General features: G+C 39.5%; 1 protein-coding gene across 1 annotated transcript in view; it reads right to left on the reverse strand.

Annotated features, from left to right (window-relative positions):
* EFHC2 (EF-hand domain containing 2) overlaps positions 1–15,774 on the reverse strand; it is a gene marked incomplete at its 5' end in the record, with an annotated part of 171,837 nt that overhangs the window by 122,159 nt on the left and 33,904 nt on the right. The window contains 1 exon segment of the mRNA XM_017847751.1: positions 6,744–6,894. Within this exon segment, the coding sequence (XP_017703240.1) occupies positions 6,744–6,894 (151 nt within the window).

Raw genomic sequence — 15,774 nt, forward strand, 5'->3', positions numbered from 1 at the left:
AAAAAAAAAAAAAAAGAAACAGTAACCCTATGCATCTCCCCCTTAGCCACTGAATAAGCACCAAAATAACAGATGCTTTAATGTCCTCTTGCACGACCACCTTCTTGCCCAGTTTTCCCTATTCAATCTGTGATCTGCTCCTAAATACTTCCCAATTTATTGTCCCACCACTTTATCTCATGTTGCTCCTTTTGACTATTCTGCCTTTCTCTTCCATCTTTATCTAGAGAAACTTTTGAGGTACCATTCAAATGCCAGCTTCTCTAGTGGATACTGGCTTTTCCTCCTCTGAGCCCTCAGGTACCTGGTTCCCTCCCCAGTGTTCACCCTCTAGGGTCACCAGATTTAGCAAATTAAAATATAGGCTGCTCAGTGAAATCTGAATTCCAGATAAACAATGAAGAATTCTTTTTTTTTTTTTTTTTCACCCAGGCTGGAGTGCAGTGGTGTGATCTCAGCTCAGGGCAACCTCCGCCTCCCAGATTCAAGTGATTCTCCTGCCTTAGCCTCCTGAGTAGCTAGGATTATAGGCATGTGCCACCACGCCCAGCTAATTTTTATATTTTTAGTCGAGACGAGGTTTTGCTATGCTGGTCAGGCTGGTCTACAAACTCCTGGCCTCAAGTTATCAGCCCACCTCTGCCTCCCAAAGTGCTGGGATTACAGGTGTAAGCCACCATGCCCAACCAAATTCTTTAATATAACTATGTCCTATGCAATATTTGGGACATAGTTATACTAAAAACTTCACTGCTTACCTGAAATTCAAATATAACTGAGTATCTTATACTTCATCTGGCAACCTTCCCACCACCCTTCCACCACTTTATGGGATATAATACCTAAATACAGTATATGCCCAATAAGAGTGAATGGCATATGAATGAATGACTTCTATTTTGTGTGATTACATTTGCTTGATCAAGTAGATTATCTTAGAGTATTAAAAATATATATAAGAAATACTACCTTTTTAAGGGGCCAAAACAAGTCATTAGTGGAAATCAGTGTTTTCAACTAAGATGAACTAAGAACCACAGGGAAGCCAGTTCTTGACCCCATGTCTACAGAAGAAAAAATTCTGGGATGGGCTAGGAGATTCTGAGAATCACTTTCAACTGAGAACAACTGGTATAGACCATACCAGAAAATCATGGCACATTTCTAATCATTATCCTTTCTTTAGCACAGATTAGTCTGGACTTGGTGTATTTAACTGACAATTATTCTGCTAGACAATTAGAGGTAAAACTACTGGGTTAACCTCTGACATTCTTGGCTTGATATAATGTTGTTTTAACTACATTCCAGCAGAAAAGCAACACATTCTATAAATATAACACATCTAACCGAAAAGAGAGTGATGTCCTGGCAAGAAATGAAAGCAAGCCTTGAAGTGCAACACTGGCTTTCTTGACTCATAACACACACAAATCTCCTTGCCAACAAGAACCTGTGAATATTAAAAATACGTTGTTCTGATTAGAAGCTGCATGAATGCCTATTTTGGTACCATGCTAATAGATGCCTCTTTTGTTTCTGGCTGATTCCAAATTCCCCCCACCCTAAAAAATTACATGATCATAGAGGCAACTAAAAGGGAGCAGGGGAGGGTTATAATTCCTCCAGTTGCACTAATTTTCAAATGGTCACACAAGAAACAAATGCATCTGACCTCCAAATTCATTTAGAAAATATCAAAATCCTATGGAAGTGACAGGAAGACCATCAATGCACAGCACCTAATCTTGACCATTTGCCTCTTCCCAGGGCCCAGATGCACGGAAAGCAAGCCCAGGCCACTCGTCACAACTGAAAGAAACACTACCTACCCTGTCCCACTGACATCTGAAGCACTGGCTCATTAAGTGTGTTTTCTTTTTTCCAATCACTTAATTTAGAAAAGCTCGAAGAAGGCATTTAAATGATTTTTCAAACTATCTGCAGTCCAAATAGACCTTCCTTAACAAGAATTCTCATATTAAATATTTCAAGAGAGACTGGTTTCTCTCTAAACAAAGCTTGGTGACAGAGTGTTATTCATGTTTGCTTTCTACAGGATTTGCTACAGCCTTCCAAATTTTTCTACTCTGCTAACAAATTCAATGTCATTACGCAGCGTGATTACTGTGTATTCTATACACAACTCTTGAGCTGTGTCTTCACACAGGGAAATGTCCTGACCACAGTGAACCAATCAAAAATTCGGAAAATTTCCAGAGACTTTAAAATTGTCTTTTACTCAGGTCTTTTTTTTCCGAGCCTTTATGATAGCATTCCTCCCTCCTTACACAAGAATGATTTTCAAGTACATCATTATGACTACCTTCGGCTTGCCTCTGGAATCTGCCTATGTGAGATTTGAAATCAAGAGTCTAAAAGAATTGAAGTCTTAATAAAAGCCTTTCCAAGATTCTAAAAGAAGTCACATTTCATATTTCTTCTTGGATAGTTTAATAAAACTAAGATGAACTGGACAGGAGCCAGTGAGCTATAGGATTATGAGCTTTCACTTGAAAGGTAATAATGAAAACAATAATGCAAGTCACTAACCCAGGCCTGGGGTGTCCTGTGACCTCCAGTCTATCATTTTTGCAAGTTTGGTGTCATGGTGGGAAAGTAATCAGAAAATAAGCAGAGCTTAGTTAGAGAATATCAGAACAAAATGTTTAGATAAAAACCTACAAGAATTTTTTTTTTTGCTATAGCAATACTATTACATAATCAAATACACATAAGTAAAATAGATGTCCACAGAAATTATAAATTGTGAATTCTTTGTTCTTAAATAATCTTCAACCATTTTCTAATGCATTCTCGCCACTCTTTAAAAACTGCCTTATATGTTTTAAATGACCCTAAAGAATCTAAAACCTCTTGTCCCTTTGTAAAATGTCATACTTTTAACGTTAAAATTTGTGAAAACCTGTTTTTAAAATGTTAAGGTATTTCCCTATTTCCTGAAAGATTTACCATTAAGCCAAATTCACCAAATAAAATGGCCAGGGAGTGGATAGTGTGTCAGTTGGAACACAAAGAACAATGAGGACAGCTCATATTATCTCCTCATACTAATCTTCCTCTTTTCCCACCACTAGTAAAACCAAGTAGAGACACTAAATTGAATTCTCTTTCTCTTTCCATCACCTCACCAGTGGCTCTCCTCTAACATGGTAGAATAGCCTGGTCACGATCTGGGCACCTCTGATTCCCAATCTCCATTTCTAGTCTTGACTTTTTTCCTGAAAACACATCCCAAGTTTCCACCTGCCTGGAGGGACATCACCACACAGATGTCCTAACACCCCTTCAAAGGCCTCATGCCCTGAAACATACCCCAGCTTCAAACCCCAATCCTGTTTCTTGCTCTGTGCTCCTGAGCTTTATAAAGGTATCATGACTCAACCACAGAGACCTCTGAGGCCGATACAGTTTGGATATTTGTCCCCTCCAAATCTCATGATGAAATGTGATCCCCAATGTTGGAGGTGGGGCCTGCTGGGAGGTGTTTGGGTCATGGGGGTGGATCCCATATGAATGTCTTTGTGTTGTCCTCGCAGTAATGAGTGAGTTCTTTCTGTTGGTAACCGTAAAATCTGATTGTTAACAAGAGCCTGGCATCCCCTCCTTTCTCTCTTGCTCCCCGTCTTGCCATGTGACACGCCTGCTCTCCCTTCACCTTCCACCACAAGTAAACGCTTCCTGAGGCCTCACCAGATGCAGAAGCTGGTACCATGCTTCTTGTACAGTCTGCAGAACTGTGAGCCACATAATCCTCTTTTCTTTATAAATTACCCAGCCCCAGGTATTCCTTTAGAGCAATGCAAAACAGACTGAGCAAATTACCTCCCTACGCCTGTTTCCTTTTCTGTAAAAGCTGACAGTGACAATAACTATTTTAGATGGTCATCAGAAGATTAAATGAGATAATGATAAGGTAGGCACTTTTTCATTAGATATTCCCCCTCCTCACTCTCTGTATTTAATCACAGGCCAATGCCTATCAACTCTGCCAACCAAATGTCTCTCAAATCCTTCCCCAATTTTCTGTTCCTACAATCATTGTCCTGGTTTGGACACTCAGCATTTCTAGCCTGAACAATTGCAAAACTCTTGGACTGGTGGCCTTGCTCCCTTTCCTTTCCAATCTGGTGGCCTATTATTGCTCCATGAGATAGGGCTATGATGGGACTCAGTCCTTTTGTCCATTTTCCCAAAACACAGCACAGTGCCTGACACAGAGTAGGCATCCAACAAACACTTCTTGGCAATGCTGGCTGGCTCCAAATTCATTATTCCAACCACCAGACACAATGAAGCCACGCTCTAAGAAAAACCTCAATCTCATGAGCATTGAAGGAAGTCTTCTGCACATGTAATGAGGTTGCATGACAACCTTATTCTCAGAGCCCATGGCCCTCAAAATCCCTGCTTCTCCCCCTTGAACTCATGGTGGTATATCAATACAGAGCCCTCAGGCCTAGATTAGTAATTAGAAAGCAAAATTTGTTCAACATAGGCAGAAATCATGAGATGTGTTAAATAACAAAAGGAAGGTAGGCTAAGCAGAGCATGGGCATGTTAAACATAGAAGGAAAGGGATGGAAAAACCAAAAGATAACTGATCTTCAGTAGGTCGTAAATATACATGAGGCACCTGGGCTCTAAATATTTATGATATGTTAAATATAGAAGGGACACTAAATATTCATGAGCACCCAATATTTATGAGGCCTCAATTTGGCCACTCATTCATTGGTGACACCCATTTTGGCCCCATGTGACCTCTGCCCAAGAAACACAAACAAAACCCAAGACTATTCAGCAGGCTTATTGACAAGCTACAGCCATGGCCAGGCACACTTCTCCCTGCATCTCTCCAACAGAGCAAGGGTGTGCCCTCAGCCCAAGGCCCCTTCTGTTTGTGGTTCTACTTGCTTGACCCTCAGTTCTGGTCTCCAAACCATACTAGTAGCAGGGAAGGTTAGTGAAGCAGAGACAGAACCATTGCTGACGCCAGGATTCAGGCAGTATGGTCCTTCTGCCTACTTGTACCCTGTCCCAAGTGTGTGAACCTACCCTATCTCTTTCCCTCTTGTTTCTCATCATGTGTTTTAAATTACTTTAATGTATCACGTGATTCATGGATTTTAATGTGATCCATAAGCCTTGTGTTTTGTGGCCTCTGGGAGAGTCTGCATGTATAATTCTCAAAGGCCACCACTGCATATAGGTGACATCCCACACAACACTCTCCCTGCCGCATACAGAACAGATTGTAGGAGGAGCAAGAATGGAAACAGAGAGACCACGTTAGGCAGATATTCCATTCCTCTAGTCAACAGATGAGGTAACTTGAATGAGGATGGTACAGAAGGGGATAGAAAGACATGGACATATTCAGGATATATTTTTCTAGGAGAATGAAGAACAGGGATGGTAGTTATGAGCAAGTGGGGAAAGTAAAAGGAGTAGAGATTGTAGTTAGAGAAGGCAATTTCAGAGACTGAGATACTGGAGGTGGCAATACTCTAAAAGGCAAAGAAACAACAACACACCCAAGAATCAGCTCCTCAAGGAACTAAGTACCCTGAAAGGTCATTTACACCAGCAACCAAACAAACACTCAAATCCTCTCATACTTCTAGCAGGCTGTCGGTGAAAACAACCCCTGACCTGCCCCAGGGCCATCTATCTACACGAGGGAACAAACAAATCTGTGACTCTCCTCTCCTCCGCCCCTACACCAGACCCCTAACCCCAACCCTATCCAGGTCCATTCCCTACAACTTCTAGCAGCTCTCTGCCAGAAAGTTCTCTCTCTTATTGACCTGAACGCTGGTCCCTAGGTCCCATCCATGAAGACATGAAGATACAGAAAGAAGGTCACCCCTTCTCCACATGACACCTTTAGATTCCTGAGGACATTTATCAAGCACACTTGAGTCTCCTCATTACAGACAAATACCCTTTTCACTATTCTGTCTTGCACATGGCAAATGTTCAGTTCTTTCACCGTCGTAGTTGCTGTTCCCTGAAGTCACCCAGAACTCAGCAGCATCCCAAGAGAAGGACCCACAGCACAAACAGAAGAAATCAGTCACCTCCATTGATCTCTGCCATACTTAATGCAACCTAGGATTAGCTTCTCTGGTGGCCACATCACAGAGTTAACTCTTACCTGTGGCTGAGAGGAGCATGGACAAAGATGACTGGCATACACAGGGTGAAGGAACAATGACTCTCTGGTGAGGTACCATCGAAGTCTGTAGTTAACAGGTATGAGGATGAGGAGGGTGTGGTTGAAACAAATGACAGTAAATTCAAGAAAGAAGAGAATGCCAATCTGGAAGCTGCAGTAGAGAGCAGCTTTCTCCTCTCCCCTAATGGTGTTGTGAAGGAAGTGATCTGCTCACGGCAAAGTGACCAAAGGGTTTGAGGAAAAAGGGTCTGAGGAAAAAGTTAAAGGCACAGGAGAGTTTACTCATACCAGAGCAGCACCTGAAAGGATACAAATATGCCACAGAGGAGTGAGAGACCCAGCCAATGTTGAGGTGCAGAGGGTAGAAAGCTGGTAAGTCACCATCAATAACTACATGCTAATGGCATGTTTATATTCACCATTGCCAGCAGGTTAGACAGCCTAAACAGTAGCATGCAGTCTTTTGAAAAGCTAAAGGCAGGCAGTTTATAAAGGCAGGAGTCAGAAGTGAAGGAACCATAGCTCTGCTTTAAATAGATACCTTGAAGCAATCCACTATTTTTCACCTCTGGTTCATTTACTTGTATTGTGTCATCTTCAGGGTAGAAGTAGATTTTGTAGTATCTTATTCTGTAGTTGGTTTGGCTTTTATCAGGTACTTCCTCTTCCAAATAGGCATCAAAAGATAATACCTGTTGGAATCATAATTAGAAACTAAGAAATGAAAAGAAAATTCAGCAAACTTAAAATCAACATAGCAGCTGCGTGTATACTTTTCGTTAATATAAAGAAAAAAGTAGAGAGAATTTTTCCAAGAAGACATTCTACACATCAGCTATGCGAATGGATATACAATCTAAGATACAATACATAAAGATTATTTTATACTTTTATCACCATCTGGTTAGAACAAGGAAATGATATTCAAGTAATACATCCATCGTTCAGCTCTACCATAAACTGAACTAGAGTCTGCCTTTGGGATTTCACAGTGGGATTCTAAATGTATGTGTTATAGAGACAAAATATTCTTTCTCACAAGATGAGTAAGTTTTGTCATTTTTTTTCCCATTAACAGTAACACAAAGCTGCCTTGGTTATGGCATAAAATTATCCTGACTGTTAGTCCAGACGATTGCTTGCCTTCAGGCAATCCAAGCAGGCATATCTGAAATTCATCCAATGCCCTGGAGACGCCACCTTACACTTCGGGAACCTCAAGGAACCTAGCCCTATGCTAGACTCAGACTCATCTTGTATGGGGGCGGTAGGGAATAAGGAAGGGAAGGACAGGTGGATTCTAAAGCAGTTATGGTAAAATTCAGAGATAGTCAAAAATATCTTTGAAAATTCCTTAACTACTTTAGAAAACTGTGCCTCTCAGTAAAGTAAAACACAGCCCATTTTTCTCCCATATTGAAGCAGATGACTGCCTGCTTCTTCAGTTGAAGACCAGTTAAAATCATTTCTTTATGCTTAGGTGCCATGTTGTATGAATAATATATATCTTTAACCATTGGAAACATTCTTAATATGGCATCCTGCTCACACACTGAGCACGACAAGGTAACTGAGGACAACTGTGGGAAAAGTAGATTCAGGCTACCATTTCAAGCTTGACCTGTGGCTCAAGCTCTGTGAGAGCTCCATTTAAATATTCTCTTCGTCTCTCACTTTTGATCAATTTTTATAATTGAAGTTGCAAAAGTTAACTGTGCATATGATGTAACTCCAGGGTTATTTAATGTGGACAATATGATATATATGAGTGAGTCTGTTAGATGCAATCTACCCTCTAGGGGTGGTGGTCAGTTAACCTAATTAAGAATATATACTCCAGGAGTGCTTAGCAAATTTTTATCATAAGCCCACACTTCAGAAGCAGCTAACAAAATGCCTCAGTAGCTTATTCTCTGATCAACACAAGAAGCTTTGTCAATTGCCATAAGTGATGTTAGAAATAAATTTTAGTGAAATGATTATATTCAAAATGCACATACCAGTTACAAATACTAACCAGGCACTGTCCTTACAGGAACAGGTTCTAAGAGTCTGGTGAGCCCAGAGATCCACTCCCTTCAAAATGGCACCTTTGGCTTCATTCCCAAATAGTCCTATGTTCAGCTGCTTTCTTAAGGAATTTGTCTGGCCTGACTCCAATTAGGTTAGCTAAACCCCATTGCTAGAATGCTGTCACATTTGTATTGAGTGAACATTTCAGATAAGATGCTGTTGGACAAGTGTAGAGTTTCCTTCTGGGGTGAAAAAAAAGTCTTGGAACTAGATAGATGTGATGGTTGCACAGCCTTGTGGATATGCTAAATGTCACTGAATTGCACACTTTAAAATGGCTAATGGTTAATTTTATGTTACGTGAATTTTACCTCAGTTAAAAAAAAAGATATTAGACACTGAGTCATGTGGGACACTTTAAAATGGTGAGTTTTGTTATGTGAATTATATTTCAACTTTTAAAAAGTAGAGGGAGGGAGCTGGGTACAGTGGCCCAGGCCTGTGGCAGGAGGATCACTTGAGCCCAGGAGTTCAAGACCAGCCTGAGCAACATAATGAGACCCTGTTTTTACAAAAAAATTTACAAATTAGCCAGGCATGGTTACATGTACTTGTAGTCTCAGCTACTAGGGAGGCTGAGGTGGGAGGATCGCTTGAGCCCAGGAGATTGAGGCTGCAGTGAGTTACCACCTCGCCACTGCACTCCAGCCTGTGTGACAGAATGAGACTCTGTGTCTCAAAAATAATTTTTTAAAAAAAAAATTTTAAGGAAAAAAAGATGTTAGAACACCTAAAAGGAGAAAGAGCTGGGGCTTCATCAAACTTTCAGTGTAGGTAATATTTAATCTGAGATTTTTTTTTCTTTGTAATCAAGTAGGAAAGTGTAGAGAGAATATTCTTGGCTCTCACCCACCTCTATATACTGAATGCTACCAGTATAAATTTGTGAATGACTGCACTGGCACAGGTCAATTGACAACTGGTATAGGTCAACTGTCATGTATGTAATCATTAAATATTTATCAATCAAATGATGCATTAAAAGAGAAGGATGCTAAATTGAAATAAAGAGAAAAGGAAAGACATTTTCTTAGGTTGGGCTTCAATATGTCTAGATGAGGGACAGAGTGATATTTCATATTCTGGTCCCATGAGAATACAGGGCTGTCAAACTCCAGCATGAAAGATACAGAGCAGGTCAGAATGAGGTAGAGATGGAAAGATAAAAAAGGAAGAGGAAGAGGAAATTGTAAAATGTGGCAAAGTAGAATGTAAGAGGAGAGACACCAAATAGATTAAAAGTGATCGTGCAAAATAAATGATCTAATTGCAATGGAACTTGATGTATCAGAGAATCCAGAAAACAGAACCTAAAATAAAACTGTTAAAATGAAAATTTATAGGAACATAATTATGATGTAAGGTGTTATCATCACTTATGATGTCAAGCAGAAACTAGATAAATAAGGTCTTAAGCTGGGGACGGTGGCTCACGCCTGTAATCCCAGCACTTTGGGAGGCCGAGTCAGGTGGATCACTTGAGGTCAGGGGTATGGAGATCAGCCTGACCAACATGGAGAAATCCCGTCTCTACTAAAAATACAAAAATTAGCCGGGTGTGGTGGCACATGCTTGTAATCCCAGCTACTCAAGAGGCTGAGGCAGGAGAATCACTTGAACCGGGGAGGTGGAGGATGCAGTGAGCCAAGATTGTGCCACTGCACTCCAGCCTGGGTGACAGAGTGAGATGCCATCTCAAAAAAAGAAAAAAGAGAAAAAAGAAAAGAAATAAAAAAGAAAAATAAGGTCCTAGAGGATGTAATTGGCTGCAATTTTCTTGAAAACAGAACATATATATATCATTTGGTGGGGGCATGTGATCTTCAGTCCTCCACAGGCCTCTGCAGACCCTATGATATTATATGAGGTTACCTGCCTGATCCTCGAGGCATTTGGAATTTTAATCTTAGCCTAGAGGATATAAAACCTTAGGCTGGGCACAGTGGATCATACCTGTAATCCCAACACTTTAGGAGGCTACATCAGGAGGATTGAATCACTTTAGGCCAAGAGTTCTAGACCAGCCTGGGCGACACATGGGTCCCCGTCTCTTCAACAATTTTTCTTTATTTAACTAGTCAGGTATGGTGGTGCATGCCTCATAGTCCAAGCTGCTCAGGAAGCTGAAGCAGGAGAATTGCTTGAGCCCAGGAATTCAAGGCTGCAGTGGGCCATGATCACGCCATTGCATTCCAGTTTGGGTGACAGAAAAGAAAAAAAGAAAAAGAAAAAAACCCTGAAATCTGAAATCAATTAGCTTTAAATAACAGGTATATGATTTCCTCATTACAAAGGAAAATTTTAAATGTTAATATTTCTGAATTCAGGATCTTCTTACAATTAAAGCAAAAAGAATCTCAAAGCAATCAAGAAAGCATTTTGATGGGCAAGTAGTTCCAACTTGATGTATGGTGCAAATTTAGCTTTGTAGAGAAGGATCTATCCTATCTTCATGTCAGGTGAGTTATTTGCTTTGCATTGCATATCCCAAACAGCTGGATTGTAACACTAGATTCCTAATTTTCACTTAAAATGTTTGAAAATAATTGTTGCCTGATGCAGTATGACACAAAAAATAATTGCTTGGAGAAGGTTGTCCATTGCAGGCTAGACCATGCAACTGTAAGGCAAAAGCAAAAGCGCAATCTCTTAGAATAAATGATATAATTTTTAAAAATGGGGAGGCTGATGTGGCCAATACATGAGTCAGAAAGACTATCGCTTCAGGAACCAAACATCTAAGTGTCAAAAACTTACAGCTGAATTTCTAGAGAAGCTATCAGGAAAGAAAGACAAAACATTGGCAATGTTCAATAACCTCAATATTTTATAAAGAGGTCAACATCACATGTCCAAGTTTAATATGTTTAAGCTCGATTTTATGAAACAGGCTCAGACTTAAATTGTGAAATACTATAAAAGGGATATAATGGTAAGGACAAATGCATGTTCTATATGTTAGTAGACAATAAAAATTTGTGTACATTTAATACAATGTTGCTTATTCTTCCTTCTGAAAAAGCTATATTAATCAATGGTTTTCTCTTATGGTTATGAAGTCCTTAAATCAAAGGAAATTAAATGAATAATAAATTTTGTGTTGCATATAGAGGATGGCTCCTTTATACATGATCATAATATATATTTACAGAAATATATCTGAAACATGCTAATTCACAAATTTAATAATTTTAAATCCAGTAAAATTACACCAAGTTATACTCACTGATCACAAAGTAATAAACCTAGAAGTGTATAATGAGCTATAAACAAAATTGTCCTCCTGCATAATTGTACCAAAATAATTAAAAAATATAAAAAGTATAAATAAAATTTATATAATAAAATTCTATAAAAGTATATCATAAAGATATAAGGACCATATAAATCCTATAGGATTAGGCAAATTTGCAATCTGGGGTAAATTAATGGATTAAAATGTTACATAAAAGAATTTAGAGTCTGAGAGCGGTAAATCGCTAACAGTGTTTCTCAGCGCTTGGTATGCATTAGGAACTTAAGAAAAGTTTTAATAAGACCGACCGGCCAGGGCAGAATGGCTCATGTCTGAATCCAACCTTTGGGAGCCGAGTGAGTGAATAACTGAGTCAGGATTTGAGACCAGCCCTTGACCAACTGGAAATGCCAATCCTACTAAAAATACAAAAATAGCTGGGCACCGGTGGTGGACACCCTGTAATCCCAGCTACTCAGGAGGCTGAGGCAGGAGAATTCAACTGAGCCTGGGAGGGCAGAGGTGGCAGTGGCGAATTGCGCCACTGCACTCTTAGCCTGACGCGACGCAGGTGACATCCATGAAAAACAAACGCCGGCGCGTGGCTCAAGCCTGTAACCCAGCACTTTGGTGGAGGCGAGCGGGCGGTCACGAGGAGAGATCGTGGACCATCCTGGCGTAACACGGTGAAACCGTCCTACTAAAATACAAAAAAAAAAAACCTAGCCGGGCGGGTTGGCGGGCGCCTGTTAGTCAGACTCTCGGAGGCTGAGGCAGGAGAATGGCGTAAAACCGGGAGGCGGCTGCAGTGAGCTGAGGATCTGGCCCACGACGCCAGCGCCGGGCGACAGCGGAGCTCGTCTCAAAAAAAGAAAAAAAAAAAAAGAAAAACAACACAAAACACTGAGACCTGCCAAATAATTAAATCGAACCTTGGGGAGGCGGGATTTACTATTTTAAAAAGCTACTGATGGGGTTCAGGACATGCTACCTCAGCAAATATGCCGAGGCACATGACACCTTAGCATTTGAGAAGAAGTTAGAAGCAGGAAGGTCTCTCTGACCTTCTCCCATCATTCTCCCTGGAGACAGGTCATAAAACCTAGAAAGGTCATTATCTTACCTTCTCCCTTCCCCCTTCCCTACAGACTCGCATGTGACAGGTGTCCTGCCCTATACCCAGAGGAAAGGAATGTCACATAGGGATGGAGAAAAAAAATCTGAACAAATAAGTCTTGCTATTGTAAGTTCCCCCCAGTTTATTACCATTAGATCATATCCTTTTGTCCTCCAATCATAGTTCTACATGACTGTCCACAAAAATTCAGTTTTCTCCTGTTTCTTTGGATCATTTCTGAAGGCTCCATGTCTCCTCAACCTTTCATTAAATAAATTTGTGTGCTTTTCTATTGCTAATCTGTCTTTTGTTATAGAGGTCTCAACCATGAACCTTGAAATAGACAAGTACAAAATAACTTTTTCTTTCCTACTCTCCCTAGATAATTCTGAAACATAGCCAGAGTTTAGAACCAGTGAGCAATGATTCAAACAAAAGCTTTTAAGGCTGGGCGCGGTGGTTCACGCCTGTAATCCCAGCACTTTTTGAAAGGCCGAGGCAGGCGGATCACCTGAGGTCAGGAGTTCAAGACCAGCCTGTCCCATATGGTGAAACCCCGTCTCTAGTAAAAATACAAAAAAATTAGCTGGGCCTGGTGGTGCATGCCTGTAATCCCAGCTACTCAGGAGGCTGAGGCAGGAGAATTACTTGAACCCAGGAGGCAGAGGTTGCAGTGAGCCATGATCGTGCCACTGCACTCCAGCCCGGGCGAAAGAATGAGACTGCCTCAAAACAACAAACAAAAGGTTTTGAAAAAGCAAAAATTTGTCATAAGAAAAACAGGAAGCAAAAAAGATAGTATGGATATATAAATTTGAAAGAAGAAAAACAACTACAATAAATAAACACAAGGACTTTTTAAATAAATAAAATAGATAAAATTTTAGAAAGCTCGGCAAGAAAAATACAAATAAAATGAGAAATGAGAATGTGCACGACAGAGATGCAATTATAAGATATAAACTATAAGATAAATTATTTTATAATAATCATGCAAACATATGAAAATGAATTTTAAAATTGCAATTAAATAAGTGATGCTCTATAAGAACCGTGACTTATCAAAAATACAATGAATAAGCTAATAACCAAGTAAGAAGTGAAAAAAAGTAACCAAAGAATTGCCCCAATAAAGCCTCCAACCAGGATGATTTACTAATGAATTTGTTCAAACTTTCAAGGAAAAGAAAATCACCAAATTATGTAACTCCCCAGGATACCAAAAAAAGATAGAAAGCTACAAAGGTGAATTCCTATGCCTAATAGATGTACCATGAAAAAAAAGTAACTGTAAAACAATAGTTCTCACCCTGCTACACATTAGAATCGCCTATAGAGCTTTTAAAAATCCTGATGCATTGGCCACACTGTCCCCACCACCAGCACCCCCACCCCGACCACAGACATCCACCATCCCCTACACACACACACACACACACACACACACACAGAAATCAGATTCTCTCCAGGTGGGCCTAGGCATCAGTAATTTTTAAAGCTCCCCAAGTGATTACAAACTGCAAGCGAGAGTTGAGAACTATTGCTACAGAGCACTTTCAATACTTATGATTTGTAAAAGAAAGATCCTAAGTAAAATACAAGCAAACAGAATTCAATAGTCTGTAACAATTACAAGCCACCTATACACACAAAAAAACAGCATTTCACTCACAGATGCCAACATGTTGCCCAATTAGGAAATACGAGCAAATATATAATGATCTCACACCATTTCCTACCACATACATTTTTTAATGCAAGGGGTAGTTCCTTAACAAGATTACAAAAGGATCTGCTTTAAAACAACAGCCTAAATATCTAACATAACACTTAATTAAAATATGTGCCTACCAAAATCAGGAACAGAACAATAATGCCCCTACTAGCATCATTATTTAATGTTGTTTTTAAAAGCACTGACAATATAGAAAGATATGAAGTAAAATATTAGCAAGAAAGAGACAAAAATTATCATTATGGGTAGATAAAATAACGATGTAGACAAAGGCTGAAAAACTAACAAAGATTTCAGTACAACCATACCTGAATTTAAAATATTCTTATGTGTCAGCAATAACCAGCTAGACCATACAGTGGGGGGAAAGTATGTTCATAACAAAAAATTACAAAATACTTAAAATAGTTTTAATAAAACTCTGACCCAGATAAAACTCTAAATAGATTTACTAGAAGATATATGAATACAAGAGTTTGACTAAAAGGATAGGTGAAGTATATTCTGGATAAGCAGAGACTGAAACAACTTTTCAAGTGGGTATTTCAATGTCATTTTGGAGGGACTTAGAATTATTATTATTATTATTTATGAGATGAAGTCTCACTCCATCACCCAGGCTGGAGTGCAGTGGTGCGACCTGGACTCACTGCAACCTCTGCCCCCGGGGTTCAAGTGATTCTCCTGCCTCAGCCTCCCAAGTAGCTGGGACTACAGGTGCACACCTCCACACCCAGCTAACTTTTTTATTTTTAGAAGAGATGGTTTCACCATGTTGGCCAGGCTGGTCTCAAACTCCTGACCTCAGGTGATCTGCCTGCCTCGGCCTTCCAAAGTGCTGGGATTACAGGTGTGAGCCACCGGGTCTGGCCTAGAATTACTTTTTTAAGTCTACCTGATAAAATAAACAGTTCAGCCTATTAAAGATAGTTATAAAATTTGAGTGTAATGAAGGAGATATAGCTCTCCCAGACTTTATACCTTAATATAATAGTTTAATTATTAAAGTAGTGCAATACCAGAGTAACAAGAGACATAGTAGGTGTAAAAGAATAGATGGCCTGGAAACAGACTCTATTAACAGGAATTTAACACATAATGAAAGAGGAGTCATATATCAATAATCAAAAAAAGTACCAACTTGGAAAAGCATCAGTGTATAGCCCCCTGTAAAATCCAACCCAAATATCAGATGAAGTATTGGCTTAAATATAATAAATCAATACCTTTCACCTTCCAAAAAAATAAATATGTGTCAAGCCTCAGAAGGAGGAATGACATTGCAGGCTTGGGAGAAAAGAGAAAGAAAACATTTTAAAATTAAAATTTAACTACATAAATAAGTTATAACTTCGATATACTAAAATATAAACAAAACATGCTAATAAAAAATTTTAGAAAATATAGCTAAA

This window comes from Rhinopithecus bieti, unplaced genomic scaffold (genome assembly GCF_001698545.2).
Source record: "Rhinopithecus bieti isolate Rb0 unplaced genomic scaffold, ASM169854v2 scaffold_30761, whole genome shotgun sequence".
Classification (NCBI taxonomy): Eukaryota; Metazoa; Chordata; class Mammalia; order Primates; family Cercopithecidae; genus Rhinopithecus; species Rhinopithecus bieti.